The sequence below is a fragment of the Emys orbicularis genome, chromosome 12 (assembly GCF_028017835.1).
Source record: "Emys orbicularis isolate rEmyOrb1 chromosome 12, rEmyOrb1.hap1, whole genome shotgun sequence".
In the NCBI taxonomy this organism is placed as follows: Eukaryota; Metazoa; Chordata; order Testudines; family Emydidae; genus Emys; species Emys orbicularis.
Genome location: NC_088694.1, coordinates 38,257,372 through 38,283,425, shown reverse-complemented (window position 1 = coordinate 38,283,425; position 26,054 = coordinate 38,257,372). Strand labels below are relative to the sequence as shown.

Below are 26,054 nucleotides of genomic sequence, written 5' to 3'. Positions count from 1 at the left end.
CCGTAACATGTGACCATGTCACCTGATAATGGAATCCATCTTAAATCTGATACTTTTCCATTTAGAAGGAGGGGTGGGGACCAAGAGAGACAAAAGATTTCCGCCTTGTGCCAAAGCTATAAAAGGGGTTGGAGCAGGACAAAGAGGGCGAGCACTCATGAGAAAACCCCTGCTTACCACCTGAGATATCTGTTGGAACTAACAAGGACTGTGCCAGGGAAAGGATTGGGCCCAGACTCGGAAGGGTCTAGTCTGTGAAAGAAGCTTATTGGAACATCTCTGAGGGTGAGATATTACCTGTAAACAGTTTCTTGTGTATTAGGCTTAGACTTGCGTATTTGGTTTTATTTTGCTTTGTAACTTACTTTATTCTGTCTGTTATTACTTGAAACCAGTTAAATCCTACTTTTTATATTTAATAAAATCACTTTTGTTTATTAATAAACCCAGAGTAAGTGATTGATACCGGGGGGGGGGGGGGGGAGGGGTGCAAACAGCTGTGCATCTCTCTCTATCAGTGTTATAGAAGGTGGACAATTTACAAATTTACCCTATATAAGCTTTGTACAGAGTAAAATGGATTTATTTGGGGTTTGGATCCTATTGGGAAGTGGGTGACTGGGTGCTGGAAACAGGCAACCTGTGGACCTGTTTTCAGTTAAAGCCTGCAGCTTTGGGGGCGTGGCCCAGATCCTGGGTCTGTGTTGCAGCAGGCTAGCGTGTCTGGCTCAACAAGGCAGGGTTCTGAATTCCCAAGCTGGCAGGGAAAATGGGCTCACAGGTAATTTCAGCACATCAGGTGACAGTCCAAGGGGATCTCTGTGACCGAACCCATCACACCAGTGATGGCAGGCCCAGAGATGACAGGAGCCAGGCGAACCATCCTTTGTCTTGGAGGTGTTCAGTCAGTTGGTTGTTGATTTTAATGAAGCCCGGATGGGTATTCCACCCAGATCAGTTAATCTTTCACATTGTAGTTTAGGTGAAGTTGATTCTAATTTAGGAAACCACTAAATTTGTCATGATTGCTATGGAATGCATCAGATAGGGATAGCTTGGGCTTGTAGGGGTCAGAGCTGAAGGCAGCATTGCTTGAAAATTGGCCTCCAGGGTGGCAACATGGGTTTGGAAGGTCTGTAATGGGTTTAAGAGCAGGTCTGGTGACTCTTCCAACCAATCAGGCAATGGTGCTAATCAGGCAGTGTGCTATCGACACAAATCAGCTCTACCAGTACAAGCATCTTTCCACTGGTATTCACTGCCCCAAAAGGAAAATCCAAAATACTTGCTTTTGCGAGTCACATCTGTCCATGTGTCATGTTTGGGCTTGTGTGTGTTTCTGTGGATTGGTCTTGTGTGATTCGTTTTTTGTCTGGTGTGTTTTTGTGTTCTGTGTGTTTGAATCCCTGGCTTGTGCGAGCGTTGTGTGTCTCATGTTAGGTTTCTCATGTGTGCCTCTTGCTTGGATGCATATTGCATGGCTTCTCTTCCAACTTGTGTTCATGTTTGTATCTTTTGTCAGGGTGCCGCAGGTTGAATACATCCCATCCCCCCTTTTGGCGGGACAAGAGATTTACAGCCTGTGGCTAAGTCCACCGGGCCACCCTTAACCTCAGGGCACCTTGGCCTAGTGGCTGGAGTTGATATAGGTGCCCTGTTTCTCAGTCTGTGTGGCCCAATGTCCAGAATCAATATAGCTGTCCTCTTCCCCAGGGCAGTGTGGCCTAAAGGCCCTCTCCCTCAGGACTGAGTGGCCCAATGGCCAGAGTCAGTATAGAGGACCCTCTTTAACAGGGTTATGTGGCCTTGTCGCCAGAATCAGTATAGATGCCCTCTCCCTTGGGGATGTGTGGCCCAATGGCCAGAGTCACTATAGGCATGGTTTAATGGCTGTAAGGGGGGATGGGCCACCACCTAGGGAGGGTTTGGTGGCTGGGGTAGGGGGATCTGGGCCCGACCTACTGCACCAGGCCCTAGCCCAGGGCCCTGTCAGTAGTGAATATACTCATCACAGAGTTAGTGGAGATCCTAGTGAAACACACTGGCTTATTGCTCAGTTCAACAACTGGATCAATGTATTGTCCCTCTGGGCTACGTCCTACTGATGCAGCGGTCCCGGTGTTTCTGGGGTCTCTGGGTTCCTCGGCCTGTGCAGCTCTCTGCAGCTCCACTCTCCCTCAGGCATCCTCAGGTTGCCAGGTATCAGCCTGGGTCTTGGCAGGTCTGGCTTCCACAATCTGGGGCTTCAGCAGCTCCTGGGGTGGACCTGGCAACATGCATCCTCCCTCCTCAGCAGTAAGCCCTGACTGAGCTGAGCTGCTCCCTTTTATACTGGTGCTCCAGTTAGAGCATGACCAGCAGGGGTGAGGGTGTGTGGCTTCCTTGGCCTATAGTGTGGGGTTAACCCTTCCCTGTCCAGTGTGTGAGGCGAGTACACCTGGCTTGGGTCAGTCAGAGCCTTGTCTGTCTCCAGTGTTGTGCCCTGAGTGTTGTTATGTCTTGTGTGTCTATCTGCATGCATTCCTCCAAGTGTCTCTTTCCACACACCACCTTCCTTCCTATGCCCAGAGCCGATGGGTGAGCAAGCCGAAACTCCAACCTTGCCCAACCCAACCTGTTCCCTTTGAAAACTCTGGACATGGCTTTGATCCCAAGAGAAAAAAATTGCAACACTCCTCTGTCAATCTGTCTCTCTCTTTCATTCCGTCCTTCCTCGTCTCTCTCTCTCCTTTCTTTATTAAAATTCCAAGCGCACATTTCTTCCCATCACACATAGGGCAGACACCCAATTACATCCAATAGGGGGTTCTTTTTCCTTTGGAGAATCGTTCTTATCCTGAAGGGAAAGAATCATTTAGATGTAGGTTAGCCATTTGTCTAATTTTGAACCAGACACACCTCTTTTTAGGTGGTTTGTCCCTAGACAAAATGGGATCTGCTTTTGTCAGGTATTGGACAGGGGACACCTTTCTGAAGAATGCGCAGTTCTGCCCTGGCCATCGTGACCTGGCACACACAGGTGTGGAGTGGCGTGCTCTTCAAAATGACATCCTCCATATGGCGAGACTTCCTACGTACTACGTCTCCTATGTCATGCTGCTGGGAGTGGGGCCACACCATTCTCAGAAGTACCACCGTTCCTGGGATTCTGGGAATGTGTGAGTGGCCACCGTACGTGGATGTGCAAGGTGTGTCGTCATACCCGGCCCTTTTCATTGTTTCTCCAGGTAGTGCACCAGCATGCGACTCTATTGCTCAGTAGGCTGCTCTTGTGAAGCTGGTGCTATGAGTTCATGTCTGGCTGGGGCTGTTTTTGAATGTGCTCTGGGGGAGTTTGATCTACTGGGAGCCGGCTAATCTCCTCTCTTCCTGTGCTGACAGCACAGCAGCCCAAGGGATACGTGTGCATTGACTGCCACCTTCAAATCACCAAAGGGGTTTAGACACTGACTAATTTTCATGGCATCCACATTCCTTAGGTGCCTGAGAAAATCTCAGCCCTTGGTGTGTTTGGATGCAGAGCTCTGCCTCCCACTCTCTTTCTGCTGTGCTTTTGTAACACTGACAGACCCCGGTTCTCGGCAAGCAGGATCGAACCTGGGACCTCTGCAGCTAAATGCCTGAGCCTCTACTGCATGAGGTAAAAAGCCATGGGGCTGTTAGCTAAGGCTGTAGAGCAGACTCATTAATCTCTCTCTAAGTGGTCTCGGTGCCACTAGATGGGACAGAACACCACACCCTGGAGGTGTGTGGGTTGTACTTTCAGAAACCCGGTGGCCTGCTAATCAGATGAGAAGAAGCCATTTTTATAGTTCCTCATTAAGGTCCAGAGCTGCCTGTGGAGGGGATGGTGGTGGGGCTGCTGGTCAGGATTGAAAGGCATCAGCACAAATCTGTCCAAGGGGAGCCAAGGGCAGAGAGAGAGTAGAGGGCTGCAGGCTGAGATCGAGGGGCATTAGTGGAGCTCTGTGTGGGTAGGTGGGGAGAGTTCAGGGCTGGGATAGCAGGGGGCTGCGGATCAGGAGTGAGGGGCACTGGTAGAGTTGCGAGTTTCTAGGCTAGGACTGCATTAGGAAGGTGCCAGTGGGTCAGGACTTAGGGTGCATCTACACAGCAAATGAAGGTGTGATGGCAGCATGGGTGGGGGATCCTATTGTAAGCAGAGTCAGGATAAGCTCTACCCTCCTTCCTTGGAGGTTTTTAAGGCCCGGCTTGACAAAGCCCTGGCTGGGATGATTTAGTTGGGAATTGGTCCTGCTTTGAGCAGGGGGTTGGACTAGATGACCTCTTGAGGTCCCTTCCAACCCTGATATTCTATGATTCTATGATTCTATGATCTGGTGGTGAATTATGGTGAGGGTTGAAAATAACTTCAGGGGCTGACCTCGTTTGCATAGGCACACCTACCTGCCTAGCCTGGGACAACAACAACTGAAAGTGGTTACTTTGGCTGGTGTGGGATCCCCAGTTTCTCTGTTATTGGGGCAGGAAGAATAAAGTGTTGTTACCCTGATTCGGTGAATCAAGGCCAGTGGAACTGTTGTATGACAGAGAGACTCACCAGTAATTAAGTAGCACTTGCTAGACAAGGGGCATGGGTTACAAATCCCAGTGAATTGAGAGAGGATGGGTGATAGGTATTTGTATCTGATGGTCTGGGCCTCCTTTCAGGGCTTGAAACACCAATTGCACCATCTCCTCTCTCCCCTGTTGAATGTCAGAGCTAACTTTGATTCTATTAGGAGTCTAGTTACAGGCTGCTGAGCTGAATTCACTTTGGGCCAATGGTGCACCAGCACTGTGGCTCCCCTACTATGAGCTGAAATCGCAAAAGAGCTAAAGTTATTAAGAGCTGAGAGCTGTGTTAAATAGTGGGGGAGCCTGAAGCTATATTGCTAAGCGGCTGGCGAAGCAAGTTTGCGGGGACGGCTGGAGGAGCAGCGAGCGGCGCAGAACCTTGCGGGGACGGAAAGAATGGCGAGCAGAGCTGTTTGTGGGGACGGCTGGAGCGGCTCACAGGTCAGTGAGCGGAGCCATTTGCGGAGACGGCTGGAGCGGAGCAGCTCGTAGAGCAGAGCAGTTCGTGGGACGGCAGGAAGTGGACTGGCTCGTGGTGAAGGCTGCGGAGAGATGGCCGGCCAGCCTCAGATCACGTAAGGTGCCCCTTAACACCCTGCGTGCCCCCCTTTTACTCTGGGGTTGCACTGACCAGGGACAGAGACTTTGGGGGTTGTTGGACTTTTGGGACTTTGGGTGGTTGCTGGACCCAAGAGACTTTGGGGGTGTTGGACTTTGAGGACTCTGGGTGATTTTTGGGTTGCTGGATTCAAGAACCAAAGGGAAAGGACACAGCCCAATTTGCTGGGGTGAGTCTTTTGCATTTTCTGCTACACTCAGACTCCGTGCTTGCGAGAGGGGAAGTATTGCCTCCTAGCGGCGCCCGGGGGGGTGGTATGTAATTGTCCCAGGTCACTGGGTAGGGGCTCGAGCCGGTTTTGCATTGCGTTATTGAAACGGAACCTCTAGATACAGAACCCGGCCCTTGTTGCTGCCAACTTAGATGGGCAGAAGGGTTACACTATGCTAGCTTTAATCTAGCTAGCACAGATAAAAAGAGCAGTAGAGACATGATAGCCTGAACTGCAGCACAGACAACCAACCAGAGTTGTACCCAGGGTCCCTGGCAGGCTGGTACTGGGGCAGTTAGCCCATGGTGAAGTCTCTGCTGCCTGCTGTTTTTACCCACACTAACTAGGCTAAAGCTGGCACAGCTCTGCCCACCTGCACTACAATCACACCTTCACTTGCTGGGTAGACGCACCCTGAGATGTTTCTGTGGAGCCCAGAGCTGTGCTGGTTGTTCCCCACCCATGCTTGGGGGCCTGCTGGGACACTGCTTCTAATTGCCAGATATCAGGAAGCTCTGCTGACCCAATTGCTTCCTGGATTTAGTCCTCCCACTCTTCCACCTCCCTCTCTGGCTGGGCTCTATATAACATGCTCCAAGACGTGCAGGAGGATCAGGGTGAGGTTCAGCTCAGCAGAGGCTGAGATCCATCGCTCCGACAACAGGAAAGGAACAAGGACTTGGGTACGTTGCAGGAGATTCTACCAGCCAGGAGAGAGGAGAGAACAGTGACACATGGGGCTGTAACTGCAGGGTTTGTTTCTGGAAGGCAGTGTGGGCTAGTGGTTAGAGCAGAGGGGGTCAGTACTCAGGGTTCTATCTCCACCTCTGGGAGGGAAGTGGGGATTAGTGGCTTAGAGGGGGGAAGCCCTGATCTCAACTGGGGTCTGTGCAGCACATGGCACAATGGGAGCCCAGATCTTCAGCAGAGTATTTAGGTGCCATGTGATACAAATAAATAACTCCCCTATTTTTAGAGCACTGGGGGCAGAGTGGAGTGGGAGGGGATAATGGGAGGCATTTGTATTCCAGGAGGTTCCAGGGAGGAGGCAGATCCCCACCCCTGTCTCCATTCATCTCCCCCCTCTCTCCACACTGCAGGTGAATCCAGTGACAGACGCGGCCATGGCCCTGAGGAGACCCGGCCCCTTGCTCTTCCTGACCCTCATCCTGCTGGCCGCTGGATGGGCCCAGATCATCAGACCACCCGACAGCTACCGAAAGTTTGTGAGCGAACACGTTGATTTCCCCAAGACCAAACCCCCCAAGGGCCAGAGCTACTGCGACTACATGATGAGGCTCCTGAGCCAGAAGATCCATATGTGCAAACTCACCCACACCTACATCCACGCCCCCGCCAACCGGCTCCGGGCCATCTGCACCACTGGAGGGAGATGCAACCAATACAACGAATGCGACAGCAACGCACCCTACCCCCTCACCACCTGCCAGGTGCGCAGCCCCCCCCGCCCACCGAGCTGTGTCTACAGAGGAATACCCCAGACCCGCAGGATCCGTGTGGCCTGTAACCAGGGGCTGCCCGTGCGCTTCATCAGAGTCCTGTAGAGCCCAGGTGCTGGTCATGGGCTCGGAGCAGGGGGTCCCCTGCTCTCCCCGTTCGCTCCAGTGCAGACCCCTGTCGCTGGGGGCTCTCCTGCCTCGTCCCAGCCTCCTGGGCAGTGCTCGCCACAGGGACATTCAGCGTCTCCCCTCATCTCACAGGCCGGCAGCTTGGGGCCTGCGGGGGAATTTCCCACACTAGGTGCCCAGTTCCCAGACACATGAGTGAAAATCCGGGTGCCCAGCCCCTCTCCCCCGGCTGGCACTGAGACCCTCATTCTGAGCCCAGCATCCGCCTCGCTGAGCAGGATCCAAACACAACTGCCCTGAACTTGAGCTGGGCTGCCCTGAACCCAACAGGGGAAGGGGCCAAGCGGCTCTGAAACCTCAGATTGATTTGGTTCGGGTGCCCTATTTTAGTCTCCCAGGATAGATCAATATCCCAATAAAACCCTTGATGGCTGCCCCTTCGCCATCCCCCACTCCCTGCTGCCCCTAGTGCCCATTATACTGTACAGCCCTTCCCCATCCCTGATCAACTGGATGCTGTGTGGATGTTGTCTCAGGCTGAGCCCTGGGGAAGCTGTCACCGAGTTCAATTTTTTCGCTGCTTCTTGCAATAAAATATTTTCCTGCAAACGCAGAATGAGGGGGAGAGTTATTTAACCCTAGCAGCATGTCAGAAATACAGCTAGATTGCTCAGAGGGATCAGGGAATGGGAGAAGGTGCAGAGGCTCCGATCCAGCCCTAGGTCAGGGGGAACAGCTGGCTCAGGGGGTTGGGGAGTGCAATCCGGGGCTTTTCCTCTTTAGGGGGCACTGGCTCTGATCTGGCCCCAGAACTGGCTGGCTCAAGGTGGTGGGGATTGGATATGAAGCCTTTCCCTTTCAGAGGCCCTGCCCCTAGTCCCTGTGTAGCCACAGGCTGGGTGGCTCGGTGGCACTTGGGGAACGGGGTACAGGAGGGCACCAGCTGCAATGTTGACCCAGCTCGGCAGGGTCTAGCTGGCTCTGGGTGCATGTCGGGAGGGAGATCCGGGAACAAAGAGGTTTCCTCTGAGGTTTGCCAGTGAATGGCTCCTCTGCTTGCAGCCAAAGTCTCTACGGGGCTGGAAGTGTCCCCGGACCCCACGGCCACCTATGGGGCTGTGTCCCAGACAGGTTTGCAGTAGGGAGACAGAGCTGACCTCTCTTGCCCTAGCCCCTTCACCCACTGCTCTGCAGCTCCCAGGAACAGCAGGGCACGTACAGCAGCCATCACCACCTCAATGCCCCTTTGCTGTGATACAGCACTCGGCCTCCAAGCCCTTTACACAGACCAGACCAGGATCTTCCCACAGGTGTGTTAAACCGAGGCAGGGACGGGGACCTGGCTCAGTCTTGCTCACAAAGAAGTCAATGGCAGTGCAGGGAGATGGGAATATTCGTAGGGGAAGCGTTTGGGACCTGGAGGATCTCCAGCTCAGCAGTCAGTGCTGTGATCATGTAAGTCAGGCATTGTTAGTGCGTATCTCCTTGGGGCAGTCTAGTTCCCTGCTGTCGTGCACGACCCGGTCCTAAACTGATGCCAGTTTGTGAAGGCCCTACGCTCCCCTCGATGGCATCACGCGGGTGATAGCTCTTGGAGATCAGTTCCACCCACTCGGGGAATGTTCTGGGGGGAAAATCAGAAAAGTGAAGGGGAGACACACAGGATACGGCCCCACTGCGTTGTGACCCTGGACTGGAGGACTTGCCTTATCCGAGCCCCTGCTGCATTGTAAACCTGGCCTTACCCGTGGCAGCATGGTGACGGGTATAAGAGGCCAGGGGAGGCTAAAACTCCACAAAGAGCCCGCTGCTGCTGCCCTAGACATGGCCCTGCCCACGCTGGGTATGCTGCTCACTCCCGCTTGTCCTCTTCCCCTGTGGCCCCGCCCATGCTGCTCCTCTTCCTGCCTCGGGTAGGGGGCAGAGTGGGGGCGGGCCATGCGGGGGAAGGGCTGAGCAGGGGCCAGGCCTTGGGGCAGAGAAGCGGGGGGGGGGACACATTCCAGGCACGCCCGTCCTCCCCAGATGCGGGAGTCACACGCTGCCCATAATTGGCAGCTGCACTAACGCGTCCCCACTGCACTGCTCAGCCCTTCTGACGCTGCTCTCTGGCTGCCAGATGACAAAGCTTGGTGCTGAGTCTCAGCAGGCATGGGGCTCTGTCTCGGCCCCTGGAACCAGTCCTGAATCAGACTGATTTGGGTGTGGAGGGAAGGGGGAGTTGGGATTAAACTGGGATCAGAGCCCGGACTTCCAACGTCCAGTGTAGGCAGAGCCAGAGCGAGCTCTTTAGCACAGCCACCGCTGCAATCAGGGCCGGTGCTTCCATTTAGGTGACCTAGGCGGTTGCCTAGGGCACCAGGATTTGTGGGGGGTGGCATTTTGCCGCCCTTGGCAGCAATTCGGCAGCGGGGGGTCCTTCCGCGCTCCGGGTCTTCGGCGGCAATTCTGCGGCGGGTCCTTCACTCGCTCCGGGACCCGCCGCCGAAGTGCCCCGAAGACCCGGAGCGCGGAAGGACCCCCCTGCCACAGAATTGCCGCCGACGACCGGGAGCGCGGAAGGACCCCTGCCTAGGGCGCCAAAAACCCTGGCGCCGCTCCTGGCTGCAATTGTCTACAGCTCGGACAACTGGCTGCTGGCACCATTCGCACCTTCCAGCAGATCAGCACCTCTGCCCACCCTCCCAATAGTATGAGACATGTTGGCACCAACCAACACCCAGTCGAAAAGGGAGCCTGGTGCAGAGGCAAAAGTAAGCCAGTCTGGTCTGGTCTGGTCTGGCGTACCGGCAAGAGCCAGTACACCGGACCGGACCGGACCGGCTAACCCATGCTGGCGATTTAAAGGGCCTGGGACTCCTGGCAGTGGCCAGGAGCCCCGGGTCCTTTAAATCACCGCCAGAGCCCTGGCTGCTGCCGCTACCACAGGGGCTCCAGCAGGGGGGCTCGGGTGACTATTTAAAGGACCTGTGGTGGTAGCAGCGGCCAGGCTCTGGCAGTGATTTAAAGGGCCGGGGGCTCCAGGCGCCACAACTGCAGCAGAGCCCCGGGCCCTTTAAATCTCCACCATGCTTGGGGGAGCGGCAGCAGCTGGGAGCCCCCGGGGCTCCGTCGGTGATTTAAAGGGCCCGGGGATTTTAATGGCCCCGCCTCTTCTGGTTGAGGCCCCATCCCCTGCTCAGGACTCCGGCGTGCCAGTAAGTCCTTTAAGTTACTTTCACCCCTGGCCTGGCAGCTCCGGTCAGCACTGCCGACCAGGCTGCTAAAAGTCCAGTCGGCGGTGCTGCCGGTCTAAGGCAGACTAGACCCTACCTGTCCTGGCTCTCGTCTGGCTCCTAGGTGGGGGGAGGGAGGCACGGGACTCTGCGCCCTACCCCTGTCCCAAGCACTGGCTCCGCACTCCCACTGGTGGGGAACTGTGGACTATGGGAGCTTGGGGGGGCGGGAGGGGGGCAGTGCCTGTGCATGACAGCAACGCACAGAGCCTACTGCCCTCACTCCATCACCTAGGAGCCAGACCTGCTGGCCATTTCCGGGGCGCAGTGCGGAGGCAGGACAGGCAGGGAGCATACCTTAGCCCTGCTATGTCACTGACTGGGAGCTGCCCGAGGTAAGCCTGAGCCCCAACCCCCTGCCCCAACCCCCTGCCCCAGCCCTGAGCCCCCCCAACCTAGAGCCCCCTCCTGCACCACAAACCCCTCATCCCTGGGCCCACCCCAGAGCCTGCACCCCCAGCTGGAGCCCTCACACCCCCCTTCACTCTAACCACCTGCCCCAGCCCAGAGCCCATCCCACACCCTAAACTCCTTATACCCGGCCCCAACCCAGAGCCCGCACCCCCAGCCCAGAGCCCATACCCCCTCCTTCACCCCAATCCCCTGCCTCAACCCGCAGCCCCTCCTGCACTCTGAATGCCTCAGCCCCACCCCCCAGCCTGGAGCCCCCTCCTGTACACTAAACACCTTATCCCTAGCCCCACCCCAGAGCCCAAACCCCCAGGTGGAGCCCTCACCCCCTCCCACACCCCAGCACTCTGACCCAGCCTGCAGGCCCCTCTGGCACCCTAAACCACTCATTTCTGGCCCTACCCTGGAGCCAGCACCCACAGTTAGAGTCCTTTCCCCCTCCTGCACCCCAACCCCCTGCCCCAGCCCATTGAAAGTGAGTGAGGGTGGGGGAGAGCGAGCCACCGAGGGAGGGGAAATGTAGTGAGGGGGGGCAGGGCCTCTGGGAAGAGGCAGGGTGGGTGGTGAGGCCTTGGGGAAGGAGTGGGGCTAGGGTGTTCGGTTTTGTACAATTAGAAAGTTGGCAACCCTAACTGACACCCAGTGAGCCCGGGACGGGCAGGGGCCGGTCCTGGGTGACGGGGTCGTGGGGAGCCTGTCAGGGCCAGATCTTGGTCTGCTGTGGGACTGCGGGGGCGTCAAAGCCCCAAGCCCATGATCATGTGGGGACCCTGCAGGGTGAATAGGATAGCAGCTGGCCTGTCCCAGATCCCCCTGAGCCCAGCCAGCCCGGTCTGCTCCAGATCCCCCTCCAACAGGATAAATCCAGGGATCAGAGGGTTACCAGTTGAGCTGGTGACAAAGCCCCAGGTCAGACAGACACAGGGACAAATGCACCCTCAGGCACAGAGAGTGACACAAACACAAGCAGTTTGACAAAGCGCACACCCCCACAGAGTGCTGTACACACACACACACACACACGCATATTCTTACAAACACATTCACTGACACATCCATACAAACATATCCAGATGCACCCTGCGCGCGCACTCACACACACACCCTCCCAGCCCCTCCACACAGATGCATACACACTACATGCACAGACCCCATACATATACATGCATTCAGTCTAGCCAGGCAGGGCTAGTTGACACTAGAAAGGCTGTGCCAGCATAGCTGTACTGGCAGAGCCCCCTAGTGGAGCCGTGGTAAATAGTGACATTCTGGCAAAAGGTCTCTTCTATCAGCATCTGCACAGGGGCTTTTGCCAGCACAGGTCTGTGAGTCAGAGGTGTGATTTTCCACACCCCTCTGAGCAACACAGTTATGCTGGCAAACCTTTGCAATGTAGACCTGGCCTCTCTGACACACACACGCTTTATGCACACACACATTTTACATCCCAACGTGCATTTCCTCATGCAGACGTGCATGAACCTTATACACACCTGCATGCACTCTACACAGACACACTCACTGCACAGACACATTGTCTCTCTCTCACACACACAGATACACACAACTCTGTTTATCAGTACTTGACTGGCACGACAATCTACATATACAAATGGTTATTCAACAATGACACCAAGGGCAGGTTGCCTGATGACCACACACACTCATACAGGAACACATGCACAACCATACTCAGTGTGCTGGGGTGTTCATGCCACTCCTCACCTGAAAGGGATAAGGTAGCTGGGGAGGGTCTCAATAACCTGCTAGGCTGCTCCTGGGGGAGAACCAGGCTGGCTAAGCAAGGGCCGCAGAGCAGGTACAGGCCAGGCTGGTACAAAGCCAGTAAGCTGAGAACAGAAAGGGGCTGCAGGGGAAGTAGTCTGCAGTCACTCCCTGGGAGGAAGGAGTTTGGGCTGGAAAACCCAGGGAGGAGGGAGCCAGAAGATAGAGCACAGAGATGGAAACAGAAACAGGGTCTGAGATGGAGCAGACTATAGTTGCTGGAGAGAGGGGTAACTAGGCTGGAACCAGAAAAAGTGGGTGGGCCTGGGTTCCCCTACCAGCCACTGGGAAAGGGGCACCAGACCTGACCAGGGATTGGAAGCCTGTCCAGAGTGGCATGAGGACAGCTGATCCATTGGTACTGTGATACCCCCAGGGGAGAAACACAGAGAGTGGCCAGGCTGGAGGGTTAAGTCCCGAAGAGGGAGCACAGTGAGAGGGGCCATGGGGACAGCACATGATGGAAGGGGGACCAGACTCGTATGGAGTAAATCCCCTGTGTGGCCAGGGGGAGGTACCCTTGCGGGGTGCATATATACACATCCAGACACATGGAGAACCAGACACTAGATGTTCCCTGGTACAAAACTCCCCCTGCCCATCTGAAAGAGCAGGCAACACCCTGGTGAGATGCAAACATCACAACGGTTGGTTTCTAAGGTCAGGGAGTTACTTGCTGAGCTATGGAGCCAGTTTGTCAGAGAGAGGCAGAGGGAAAGAGAGACACAGACTCGGTGATATTTTGCAGTGATTTCCCCTGGCAAACACCCCAGTCTGGGCTGGGCTGCAAGGCTGATTGGTTTGCCCACGGGCTTGTGGCTGGGTGACAAGGAGTAGGAACTGCTGGATACACACACACACACACACACACACACACACACACATACACACACTCAGTCTTATGCACTCTACGGAAGGCAGCCGCCCTCAGCCACACGGAGACTCACCATCATCCTCCCCATGGGACAGCCTCCGGGAGCAAGGTGCTGCACTTTAGCTCCATGTAGCTAGGTGAAGCGAACCCCAGGTGGGGGCATCGGGCTGACCTTGGCCAGCTACATGGAGGTGAAATGTGCCTGGGCTTCGTCGCCAGGAGGATCGCACAGCTGGTTTGGCTTGTTTCCCCTGGTGAAGAGTCACCGGCTGTGTGTTGCTCATCTCTGCCCAGGGATCACGCCGTTGTGCATGTGGTGGTGTGTCCACCTGAACCCCAACTCCAGCTCCCACTGGGGTGGGTGGTGGGGTGGGGACGGAAGGACTGTGTAAAATGCAGCCCAGCGACTGCGGGAGGGGCTGGGAGCAGCTTGGCAGAAGCTCCTCCATAGCCAGCTGGGAAGAAGCTGTGAGGACATGATGGGAACAGAGGGTCAGGGACCCAGGGAAGACCCTGTCGGGCAGGGACAGGAAAGTGGCAGGAGCTTGGAGGAAGGGCCTGGGTCCCCCTAGCTCTCCCCAGACCTGGGGGAGAAGGTAAGGCTGCCAGGGACACCAAAGACAAGCTCCGGATGGGGACCTTGGCATTGAGGCCACCAGACATGGGGTTTCCCTGTGGTTGGGCTGGACTCTTGATTACCCCGAAAGGGGCAAGAGCCGAGAGCGACCTGGCTGGAGGAGCAGGTCACAGCTGCCAAAGGGGCCTCCAGTGGCCTGGGGATTTTCCGTGGTCAGTGCCAGAGCTGGGAACAGAACCCAGGTCACAGGCCACTTGTCCTGATCAGCAAGAGGAGATGGGCATCATGGGGGGGAGCGCAGGCTGTAGGAGTGTGTGTGGGGGCATTGGGGAGGGGTTCCGGCAGCTGGTGAGGTGGGGAGCAGGGGGACCACAGGCCAAGGGAGGTGGGAGATCAGGCAGGGTTCCCAGCAGTGGGACAGGTGGTTGGTGGGAATTGGAGTTGCCAGAAGAGAATAGACCGTGGGTCCATCTAGCTTGGGAACCCATCATGGTTGTTGGCCTGGTCCAGCATAGGCAGGTGCAAGATGTCCCCTTGTGGACAGTTCTCTGGATGGCCTCCCTTATACTGACCCTGGGAGGGAAGCGGTTTCCACTGGGTTAGAAAAGGGCGCATGAAGACTCAGGACTCCTAGGTTTAATTCCAAGCACCAGGAGCGCCGCCAGCTTTTTTGCCGCCCTAGGTGGCGGAAGGTCCCGCCCGCGAAATACCGCCTAATGGGTTGTGCCGGCCCTGCCAAGCACTTAATGAGAAGTGGGGTCTCGTGGGTTAAAGCAGGGCCAGATGTGGGAGTCAGGACAACTGGGTTCTGTTCCCATGACTGGGGTGAAAGGTTGAGACTGGGCTTGAAAACGGAGTATCACTGAAAACCACAACATTTTCCAACGCTTTCCTGGCTTATGTGGCTTATGTCCTTGCTATCCCCAATGTGACTGTGTTGGGGTGGACTAGGCCCAAAGGCCCCCTGCTGGAGGCCTCAGGGTCCTGCCACACCCATCCCAGGTAAGAAGTGGAGGTCCTCCAACTGGGTCAGAGTGGCTGCAGGGAAGCAGCCAATGAGGCTCATATAAAAGGAGCTACAGGGCCGGAGTGAGTGCAGTTTGCTTACAGAGACTGGGGGACCAAGAGGAGCTCCTGGCTGGCTACAGGAGCTGAAAAGGCCTGGATTCACCAGTCTGCTATCAGGGACTGGGGAGCAAGATTTGCTATTTTTTATAATGGGCATAAGGGGTGACAGAGGGTGGGGGCAGGGAAGGGGTGTTTATGCTGTATAATGGGAAGTAGGTGCAGCAGAGGGTGGAAACATCTATATAATTTGACCTATGTTCAGAGGTAGGTGAGGAGCTGGAGCAGGATTGGAGGAAGTAACAGGGTCCCCTGCCTGTCCTCCATGCCTAGTGCTGGGGCCTATATATGCTTCACATACTAAAAAGGGAGATCATTCCGGCAGAAGATGACAATTCTTTGGACTGCGCTGATCCTGGTGTAAGAGATGCTCCAGGGGTGAAATGTGCAGATGGTGATGTAGAAGGAACGCATGCTCACGTACTGGTAGGGCCCGTTGGATGCCCCATCTGTCGTGCAGACTTTGTTAATGTTCACGTTCGATGCGCGGATGAAGGTGTTGATGTATTTCCAGTACATCACCTGGATCCACATCATTCTGTTGCAATAGGCGTGGTCATTGGTGGCGGGGGTCTTGGGGAAGTTCATGTGCTGTTTCTGGAATATGTTGTTCAGCGGGTTCCATCCCTGTCTGAGGGTTAGAGCCAGGCAGGTGGCCAGCAGGGCAAGGGGCAGTAAGAATGTGGGGTGGGGTTCTCTCAGAGCCATGGTTGTGTCTGTCACTGGATCGACCTGCAGCGGGGACACAAGGGGGAGATGGATGGAGACAGCGGGGGGTGGGGATTGGCTCCTTCCATGGAACCTGCTGGGCCCAAAGCCCCTTCCCTCTCCCACCCCACTCTCCCCCTAAAGCCCTGCCCCCTCCTTGTTACAAGGAGGAGGGAGAAAAATTGTTCTCCTTAACCTCTGAGGATAGGACAAGAAGCTATACTGTATAATGGGCACTAGGGGCAGCAGAAGGTGAGGGGACGAAACACCTCTACAATTTGTCCTGTGTTCAGAGGTAGGTGAGGAGCTAGGTGTGGTGACTGTCACGAAGGAGCTGGAGCAGGATTGGAGGAAGCAGCAGGGTCCCCTGCCTACCCTCCATGCCTAGCGCTGGTCCTATGTGCTCTTCACATAGAAAACAGGGAGACGATTCAAGCAGGAGATGACGATTTTTTGTTTTGCGCTGATCCCGGTGTAAGAGATGCTCCAGGGGTCAAATGTGCAGGTGGTGATGCTGAAGAAACTCGTGCTCACGTGCCGGTAGGGCCCAGCGGATAACCCAGCCGTTGTGCAGACTTTGTTGATATCCTTGGCCGTCGCATGGATGAAGGTGTTGGTGTACTTCAAGTACATCACCCGGTCCCACATCATCCTGTTGCTGTAGGCGTTGTTGTTGATGGCGCGTGTCTTGGGGTAGTCCACATGGTCTTTCCAGAATATGTCATTCAGCAGGTTCCACCTCTGCCCGAGGGTTAGAGCCACACAGGCAGCCAGCAAGGGAGGGTCAGCAGGAATGTGGGGCGGGGTCCCCTCAGAGCCATGGCTGTGTCTGTTGCTGGATCGACCTGCAGCGGGGACACAAGGGGGAGATGGATGGAGATGGTTCGGGGTGGGGATCTGCCTCCTCTATGGAACCTGCTGGGCCCAAAGCCTCTTCCCTCTCCCATCTCACTCTGCCCCCAAAGCCCTGCCCCTCCTTGTAACAAGGAGGAGGGAGAAAATTGTTCTCCTTAACCTTTGAGGATAGGACAAGAAGCTATGGACTTAAACTGCAGCAAGGGAGGTATAGGTTGGACATTAGGAAAAACTTCCTAACTGTCAGGGTGGTTAAGCACTGGAATAAATTGCCTAGGGAGGTTGTGGAGTCTCCGTCATTGGAGATGTTTAAGAGCAGGTTAGACAAACACCTGTCAGGGATGGTCTAGATAGTACTTAGTCCTACCATGAGTACAGGGGACTGGACTAGATGACCTCTCAACGTCCCTTCCAGTCCTACGATTCTATAATTATTCCCACCCCACTGTGCGACGTGTTGCACTGAGCCCCACTGACACCAGCCCCTACATCCTGTCCTCTCTCCCACTGCTCCCCACGCCAAGGTGGAGATAGAACCCAGGAGTCCTGGCTCCGAGCCTCTCTGTGATAGCCACTGTATCATGCTGCCTCTCAGAAAAAAACTCTGCAATTCCAGCCCCATGTGACCCTGTTCTCTGCTCTCTCCCAGCTGGTGGAATCTCCTGCGACTCACCCAACTCCTTGTTCCTTTGCTGCCATCAGAGTGATGGATCCCAGCCTCTGCGGAGTTGAACCTCGGCCAGATCCTCCAGCCAGGTATGGAGGGGGAGGAGTGGGCGGGTGTGACGATGCGGTTCTGGCGGAACCCAACTGAGAGTGCCAACTCAGGACAAATTGCTCAAGTAGGGCAGTTATAGCCCAAGGCTGGGGGTTTTTCCACCTCTAAGGCAAACCAAACCAGCCAGACTAGGAGGACTTCGGTCTCACCCCACTGGCTAACCACAAGTCTCACAAGCAATCTCCTTAGACACTCCAGTTTCCCAGTATTACCACCAGTGCCACTCGTTATGGGGACAAATGGTTATGAAAACCAATACCCCAGTAAAAGAAAAAGGTTCTCCTGATCCCAAAGGACCAAGCCCCAGACCCACGTCAATATACAAATCAGATCTTACCCACAAATCACGCTGTTGCCAATCCTTTAGAATCTAAAATCTAAAGGTTTATTCATAAAAGGAAAAAGATAGAGATGAGAGTTAGAATTGGTTAAATGGAATCAATTACATACAGTAATGGCAAAGTTCTTGGTTCAGGCTTGCAGCAGCGATAGAATAAACTGCAGGTTCAAATCAAGTCTCTGGAATACATCCCCAGCTGGGATGGGTCCTCAGTCCTTTGTTCAGAGCTTCAGCTTGTAGCAAAGTTCCTCCAGAGGTATGAAGCAGGATTGAAGACAAGATGGAGATGAGGCCTCAGCCTTATATAGTCTTTTCCAGGTGTAAGAACACCTCTTTGTTCTTACTGTGGAAAATTACAGCAAAATGGAGTCTGGAGTCACATGGGCCAGTCCCTGCATACTTTGCTGAGTTACAAGGCGTATCTGCCTTCTCTCAATGGGTCCATTGTATAGCTGATGGTCCTTAATGGGCCATCAAGCAGGCTAGGCAGAGCTAGCACCAGTTTGTCGGGGATGTCACCCAGCAGCATAGCATAAGTTTGCCATACAGACAGTATAGAGCCAATATTCATAACTTCAACTACAAAATTGATACACACATATAGACAGCATAATCATAACCAATAAACCATAACCTTGTCTTAGACACCCCACTTGACCCCCTTCATACAAGATCTGGGTGCCACTACAGGACCTTGGTCGCAAGAATGATCTATATGGTCCCAGATTATATCAATAACGTCACAGCGGGGAAATCCAATAAACAATTGGGTAAGGACAATTTCCCAATATCTTGCAATTAAAAGTAGTGGCCCAGCAGGCAGGGCAAGGGTGCGGAATAAAAAGCACGTGTCCTGCCAGAGATGTGGGTTCCACTGAAACATCTCAGGGTGTGTCTACCTACCTTTGCTGCCCCTAGTGCCCATTATACAGAATATCATCCCCTTCCCATCACTTACCCATGTGGTGATGGGACTGATGTTGGGAAAAGATTGTGTCAGGCTGAGCTCTGGGAGATGTGACTGAGCTGGATTCTCTTACTGCTCCCTGTTATAAGACACTTACTGCAAAAATAGAATGTCTGGGGTGCGTTTGTAAGGGCCTCGGTGTATCAAAAAATGGAAAATCTCTTAAAAAATAGAGAACCTGCTGCAAAACTCATGTGTCTCTCCCCCTACAACAGAGTCACTCTGGATTCACAGATTCTAAGGACACAAGGGGCAATTGTGATTATCTTGTCTGACCTCCTGTGTAGCACAGGTCAGAGAACTGCCCCAAAATACTTCCATGAGCAGAGCTTTTAGAAAAACATCCAGTTTTGATTTAACAACTTGTCAGTGATGGAGAATCCACCACAACTCTTGATAAATTGTTCCAATGATTAATTTCCTTCACCATTAAAATTTTTCACCTTATTTCCTGCCTAAATTTTTCTAGTTTCAAATCGAACCATTGGATTGTGTTAGACCTCTCTGCTAGATTGAAGACCCCATTATCAAATATTTGTTCCACATGTAGTTTGTGATCAAGTCACCCCTGAACCTTCTCTTTGTTGATCTAAACAGATTGAGGGGTGTCTCCCACTGTAAGGGGTGTTTTCTAATCCTGTAGTCATTCTTGTGGCTCTTCTCTGAACCCTCTGCAATTTATCAACATCCTTCTTCAATTGTGGGCACCAGAACTGGAAACAGTATTCCAACGCCAGTCACACCAATGACAAATACAGAGGTCAAATAAGTTCTCCGCTCCTACTGAAGATTCCCCTTTTCTTTCATCCCAGGATCCCATTAGCCCTTTTGCCTGTAGCATTGTACCGGAGGCTCATGTAGGGCCAAAAATCAAACCCTGTGGGACGTCACCAGAAACAAACCCACTCCATGATGATTCCCCATTTATAGCTACATTTTGAGAACTATCAGTTTTTAATCCTTTTAAGGTGGGCCACGTGAATTGTGTATTGTTCTAGTGCTGTAATCAAAATATTATGCTTTAGCAAGCCAAACATGTCACAAAAGTCTAAGTATACTATGTGAACACTATTACCTTTATCAACCAAACTTGTAATATCATCAAAAAAAGCTATCAAGTTAGTATGACAGGGTCGATTTTCCATAAACCCATGTTGATTGGCATTAATGACATTACCCTCCTTATTTCTTTAAGGAGGATAATGCCAGATCAGCTACTTCATTATCTTGCCCAGGATCGATGTCAGGCTGGCAGGTCTATAATTACCTGGGTCATCCCGTTCACCCTTTTAAAATATTGGAACAAATTTAGCTTTCTTCCAATCTTCTGGAACTTCCCCAGTGCTCCAAGACTTATTGAAAATCAACATTAATGGGCCAGCGAGCTCCGACCCAGCTCCTACCTTGTTTCAATACATAAGACAACCTCTAACTGTCAGAAATGTTCCCCTCCGGGAAAGTGATTCCATAAATTACCCAGGTGTTAGCTTGTGGAATCCATTTATGTAACGCTTAGAGAGACAAGGTGGGTGAGGTAATCTCTTTTGTTAGATCAACTTCTGTGGGTGAAAATGACTAGCTTTCGAGATTAAGCAGAGCTCTGTTTATGCTCGAAAGCTTGTCTCTTCCACCAACAGAAGTTGGGCCAGTAAAAGATATCCCTTCACCCACCTTGTCTCTCTAACTCCTGAGACCAATGCAGCTACAACAAATTGCAAACATTCTATGGCCTTGGCTACACTTGCAGCTGTACAGCGCTGTGAGGTAAACCTGTCTTCGTACAGCTGAGTAAGGAAAAGCGCTGCAGTCTGTCCACACTGCCAGCTGACAATGCAGTGGCGTAGCCACACTTGCAACATTTGCAGCTGTGTTGGGAGCGGTGCATTATGGACAGCTATCCCAGCATTCAGGTGGCTGCAATGTGCTTTTCAAAACGGGGGGTGGGGTGGAGTGTGACAGGGAGTGTGCGGGGTGAGAGAGTGGATTTTTGGAGTGCCGATACTGTGTCAGCACCCTGCCTTGCAAGTTCCAACCCCGCTCCCTCCTCCACCCCTCTCTCACTCACTGAAAGCAAACAGAGCTGTTTGTTTTTTTCCTCACAGACCAGATAAGCAGCCGCTCACCGAAACGGACCCCAACCCCCCTCCCCCCGCGCCGCCTCTCTCTTCAAGCAAACATTAGCTGTGGGCGTTCCAAAGGGAGCCCCCCTGCCTGCCTCTACACATTCACAGCAAACAGTAGCTGTGTCAAGGCTGCTTCCCCACTCTGAACTTTAGGGTACAAATGTGGGGGCCTGCATGAAAACTTCTAAGCTTAACTACCAGCTTAGATCTGGTCCGCTGCCACCACTCCCAATGTGCTAATTCCCTTCCCTGGGTAGCCTTGAGAGACCTTCACCAATTCCCTGGTGAATACAGATCCAACCCCCTTGGATCTAAAAACAAGGAAAAATCAATCAGGTTCTTAAAAAGAAGGCTTTTAATGAAAGAAAAAGGTAAAAATCATCTCTGTAAAATCAGGATGGGAAATAACTTTACAGGGTAATCAAACTTAAAGAGCCCAGAGGACCCCCCTCTAGCCTTAGGTTCAAAGTTACAGCAAACAGAGGTAAACACCCTAGTAAAAGGTACATTTACAAGTTGAGAAAACAAAGATAAAACTAACACGCCTTGCCTGGCTGTTTACTTACAAGTTTGAAATATGAGAGACTTGTTCAGAAAGATTTGGAGAGCCTGGATTGATATCTGGTCCCTCTTAGTCCCAAGAGCGAACTCCCACCAAAACAAAGAGCACAAACAAAAGCCTTCCCCCCACCAAGATTTGAAAGTATCTTGTCCCCTTATTGGTCCTTTGGGTCAGGTGTCAGCCAGGTTACCTGAGCTTCTTAACCCTTTACAGGTAAAAGGATTTTGGAGTCTCTGGCCAGGAGGGATTTTATAGTATTGTACACAGGAGGGCTGTTACCCTTCCCTTTATAGTTATGACAAGCTGTGTTTGTTTTTTTGATAAACAGCTCCGGGAGCCCAGAATTCACAACAAAACAAAGAGAGGCATCACAACAAAACAAGGAGAGGAAGCTTCACTTAAAAGGATTATGGGGAGTTTTCGGAGGTCAATCACTGCGTACTAACCGTTTACACTTGAGCACCAGCGTCTCAGCCACTCTGCAGCAGCTGTTATTCCTCTCGGGGAGGTGGAGTACATGCAGCGCTGCAGCCACGGAGATACAGTGCTGCAAATGCCTTGCCAGTGTGGACGGGGAGTGAGTTAGAGCACTGGGGGAGGCTTTATTGTGCTGTAACTCTCAAGTGTAGCCAAGGCCTATGTAAACCTTATGGATTCTGACTGATTGTATGCGCTCTCCGTATGCTATACCCCAGTGTGTATTGAAGCCACTGTTGCTAACAAGGACAGGTCAGGTATCTCCCAAACCCTGACTGGAAGCTACTACTGGACAATCAAAGGTCATTAACACTCAATGACTCTGCCCTAGTAGAACAATAGGTGGGCTAAGGAGTGTGGGTCCTGATGGACAGTCAACTGAGCAAGAGCTAGTGTGATGCTGTGGCCAAAAGAGGTGAATAGGGGAATCTCCAGGAAGGAGGAGAGAGGTTATTTTAACTTGCTATTGGGCACTGTGCAACCACTGCTGGAGTAGTGTCCAGTTCTGACTTTGGAACTACTATGCACCACTCCCCTCATGGATGGGGAGATAGAACCCAGGAGTCAGGACTCCCAGCCTCCCCGTCCTAACCTACTCGATCCTATAAAGAATAAAACCAAGATTGCTGGCCTCAACTCCCACCCTGCTCAGGTCCCAAATCCCACCGGATGCAAGGAACCGACAGGACCTTTTTAAAGCTGATGAGACTCTAGAAGTGAAGGAGTGTAACAGGGACCAACATGACCTCCTAAGCAAAACCAGGACGAGAGCTTGTTCAGAAGCTTCTAAGAGACCAAAGAAACACGGGCCCTTGACTCCCAGTTTGCATGGTAATAACACCTGTCCTCCTTCTCAGCTTGGCGGGTCCATCAGTCCTACCTGCCAGGTATGCTCATGGCAATAACAACCTCCCATGTTCTTGTAGCATCTGCCAGTCCTCCTCCCACACAGGGATGGGCACAAATGTAATTATAGAGGGAGAGAGAGGGGTGTGTCTGGGGATGGGTGGATAGACAGAGAGCAGTTTTTGTACTGATGTAGCTATTAGTCCAGTGCTATCCTAGTGTGCATGCAGGTAGAGCAGTATAACCATGCTTTATACCTGTTAGTGACCAGGATATGGTCAGTTGTGCCTTGTGGTCAGAGCAGGAGTCAGGCCTAGAGGTGAGAAAAGGAGTTAGTAACCAGGAATCGGAGCTGAGGCTCAGGACCAGGGGGTTACCCGGAGTAAGGTAAGATGGGGGTAAGGCTGAGGTCAAGGCAGGAGCTGGGCTGGATTCCAGGCAGTAGCAGAGCTGGAACAAGACAGTTATTGTGACCATGGACAAATGCTTTGAGCAGTCACCAAATTGCTGCTGCTGTGGGGCTTAAGAGCCAGTCTGCTGACTCTTCCAGCCAATCAGGTGGCGTAGCCAGTCAGGTAGCCTATTACAGGCCAGCTGTGCTGATTAGGTTGCCCTGCTTCCAGGCTGGCTCTGCTGCAGCCATTGATTTCTGACCTTATTCCTCCTTCCCAAGGGTGCCTCCTGGGGCCCCAGGGCCTGGTTTCTCTGGGTACTACTGTTGGAACTCTTGCCAAAAATCCAGCCCTTGGATGTCGTCTAGCAGCTCCCAAGACCTCTCATCTGCACCATAGATTTCACAGCCCACCAGGTGCTGGAGCCTTCCGCTAACTTCTCACAAAACTGGGCGACTGGACAACAAAATGGCAGATGTAATTTAATGCTGACAAATGCAAAGTAATGCACATTGGAGAAGAGAATCTCAACTATAGATATAAAATGATGCGATCTAGATTAGCTGTTACCACTCAAGAAAGATCTTGGAGCACTGTGGAAAGTTCTCTGAAAACATCCACTCAAAGTGCAGCAGCAGTCAAAAATGTTAGGAACGGTTAGGAAAGGGACAGATAATAAGACAGTAAATATGTTGCCAGTATATAAAACCAGGGTATGCCCACATGTTGAATACTGCGATGGTCACCCCATCTCTAAAAAAGATATATTGGAATTGGAAAAGGTTCAGAAAAGGGCAACAAAAATGAAATCTCTCCTCTCCAGGTGAGGAGAGATTAATAAGACTGGGAGTTTTCAGCTTGGAAAAGAGATGACTAAGGGGGAATATGATTGAGGTCTATAAAATCTTGACTGGTGTGGAGAAAGTGAATAAGGAAATGTTATTTACTCCTTCTCATAATACAAGAACTAGGTGTGATGGGTTGGATCACAGAAACCCCCTTGGGAACTGCCAACTGATGTGCCAAGACTACTTCTGCCCCTGCTTTCCCTGCCAGCTTGGGACTCCAGCACCCTGTCTAACTGAGCCAGACACTCCCGTCTGCTCCAACACAGACCCAGGGTCTGAACCATGTGCCGCAAAGCTGCAGACTTAACTGAAAGCAGCTTACAGACGTGTTCCTGTCTATAACACTCAGATGCCCAACTCCCAATGGGATCCAAACCTCAAATAAATCCGTTTTACCCTGTATAAAGCTTATACAGGGTAAACTCATAAATTGTTCACCCTCTATAACACTGATAGAGAGATATGCACAGCTGTTTACCCCCCCCCAGGTATTAATACATACACTGGGTTAATTAATAAGTAAAAAGTGATTTTATTAAATACAGAAAGTAGGATTTAAGTGGTTCCAAGTAGTAACAGACAGAACAAAGTGAATTACCAAGTAAATAAAATAGAACACGCAAGTCTATGTCTAAGAAAAGTGAATACAGATAAAACCTCACCAGTTCCAGTAAGCTTCCTTTTACAGACTAGTCTCCTTCTAGTCTGGGTCTAGCAATCACTCACATCCCCTGTAGTTACTGTCGTTTGTTCCAGTCCCTTTCAGGTATCTTTGGGGGTGGAGATGAAGACCAAATGGAGGGGTCTCCCACAGGTTTAAATAGACTCTCTTTTGGGTGGAGACCCCCTCCTCTCTCATGTGCAAAGTCCAGCTCCAAGATGGAGTTTTGGAGTCACATGGGTAAGTCACATGTCCATGCATGACTCAGTTTTTACAGGCAGCAGCCATGGCTTACCTGCTATCTTGAACGTCCTCATGTAGACTTCTTATGTGGATTGGAGCCTCCCAAGATCCATTGTCCCTTAAGTGCTTCTTGATTGGGCACTTAATTTACACATTCCTTTTTCAAGAAGCTGACCAAATGCTTTACAAAGACTACTTAAAAATCAAGCCAGTGCCAAGTCAATATTCACGACTTCGAATACAAAAATGATACATGCATACAAATAGGATTAATAGATTCAGTAGATCATAACCTTTACAGCGATATGTTACACGGCATATGTAGCATAAAACATATTCCAGTTATATTATATATACATTCATAAGCATATTCCCATGAAGCCTTATGGGGTACACCGTCACACTAGGGGTCACCAAATGAAATTAATAGGCAGCAGGTTTAAAACAAACAAAAGGAAGTATTTCTTCACACAACGCACAGTCAACCTGTGGAACACTTTGCCAGAGGATGTTGTGAAGGCCAAGAGTATAACAACATTTATAAAGAACTAGATAAGTTCATGGAGGAAAGGTCCATCAATGGCTATTAGCCAAGATGGACAGGGATGGTGTCCCTAGCCCTTGTTTGCCAGAAGCTGGGAGTGGACGGCAGGGGATGGATCACTCAATATTTGCTCTCTTCTGTTCAGTCCTTTTCAAGAGTTGCTGTGAAGGCCAAAAGTATAGCTGGGTTCAAAAAAGAACTAGATAAGTTCATGGAGGATAGGTCCATCAATTGCTATTATCCACGATGGTCATGAATGCAACCCCATGCTTTGGGTATCCCTAGCCTGTGACTGGAAGAAGCTGGGAGTGGATGAAAGGGGACAGATCACTCGATAATTGCCCTGTTCTGTTTACTCCCTCTGAAACGTCTGGCACTGGCCAGTGTCAGAAGACAAGATACTGAGCTAGATGGACTATTGGTCTGACACAGTATGGTCATTCTTACGTTCTTATGTCCTGACTTTTGGAGAAAATGAGGATGTTGTTCAGGTAAATGACAACAAATTTATCCAGCATGTCTTTAAAGATGTCATTTATGAAGTGCAGGAAGGTTGGTGGGGCACAGCACAACCGCAAAGGCATGATCAAATACACATAGTGGCCATTCCTGGTATGGAAGGAGGTCTTCCATTCATCTCCTTTCCGGATCCTCACCAGGTCCAAC

General features: G+C 52.0%; 2 protein-coding genes and 1 pseudogene across 2 annotated transcripts; 1 reads left to right on the top strand and 2 right to left on the bottom strand.

Moving 5' to 3' along the window:
* Nucleotides 1–6,511: 6,511 nt before the first annotated feature.
* LOC135886465 (ribonuclease-like) lies at nucleotides 6,512–6,973 on the top strand. Its single transcript, XM_065414188.1, has one exon. The coding sequence runs from the start codon at nucleotides 6,533–6,535 to the stop codon at nucleotides 6,971–6,973; it is 441 nt and encodes a 146-aa protein (XP_065270260.1). The 5' UTR covers nucleotides 6,512–6,532.
* Nucleotides 6,974–15,344: 8,371 nt separating this feature from the next.
* LOC135886023 (ribonuclease-like) lies at nucleotides 15,345–15,752 on the bottom strand. Its single transcript, XM_065413915.1, has one exon. The coding sequence runs from the start codon at nucleotides 15,750–15,752 to the stop codon at nucleotides 15,345–15,347; it is 408 nt and encodes a 135-aa protein (XP_065269987.1).
* Nucleotides 15,753–16,148: 396 nt separating this feature from the next.
* LOC135885974 (ribonuclease-like) lies at nucleotides 16,149–16,573 on the bottom strand (annotated as a pseudogene).
* Nucleotides 16,574–26,054: the final 9,481 nt, after the last annotated feature.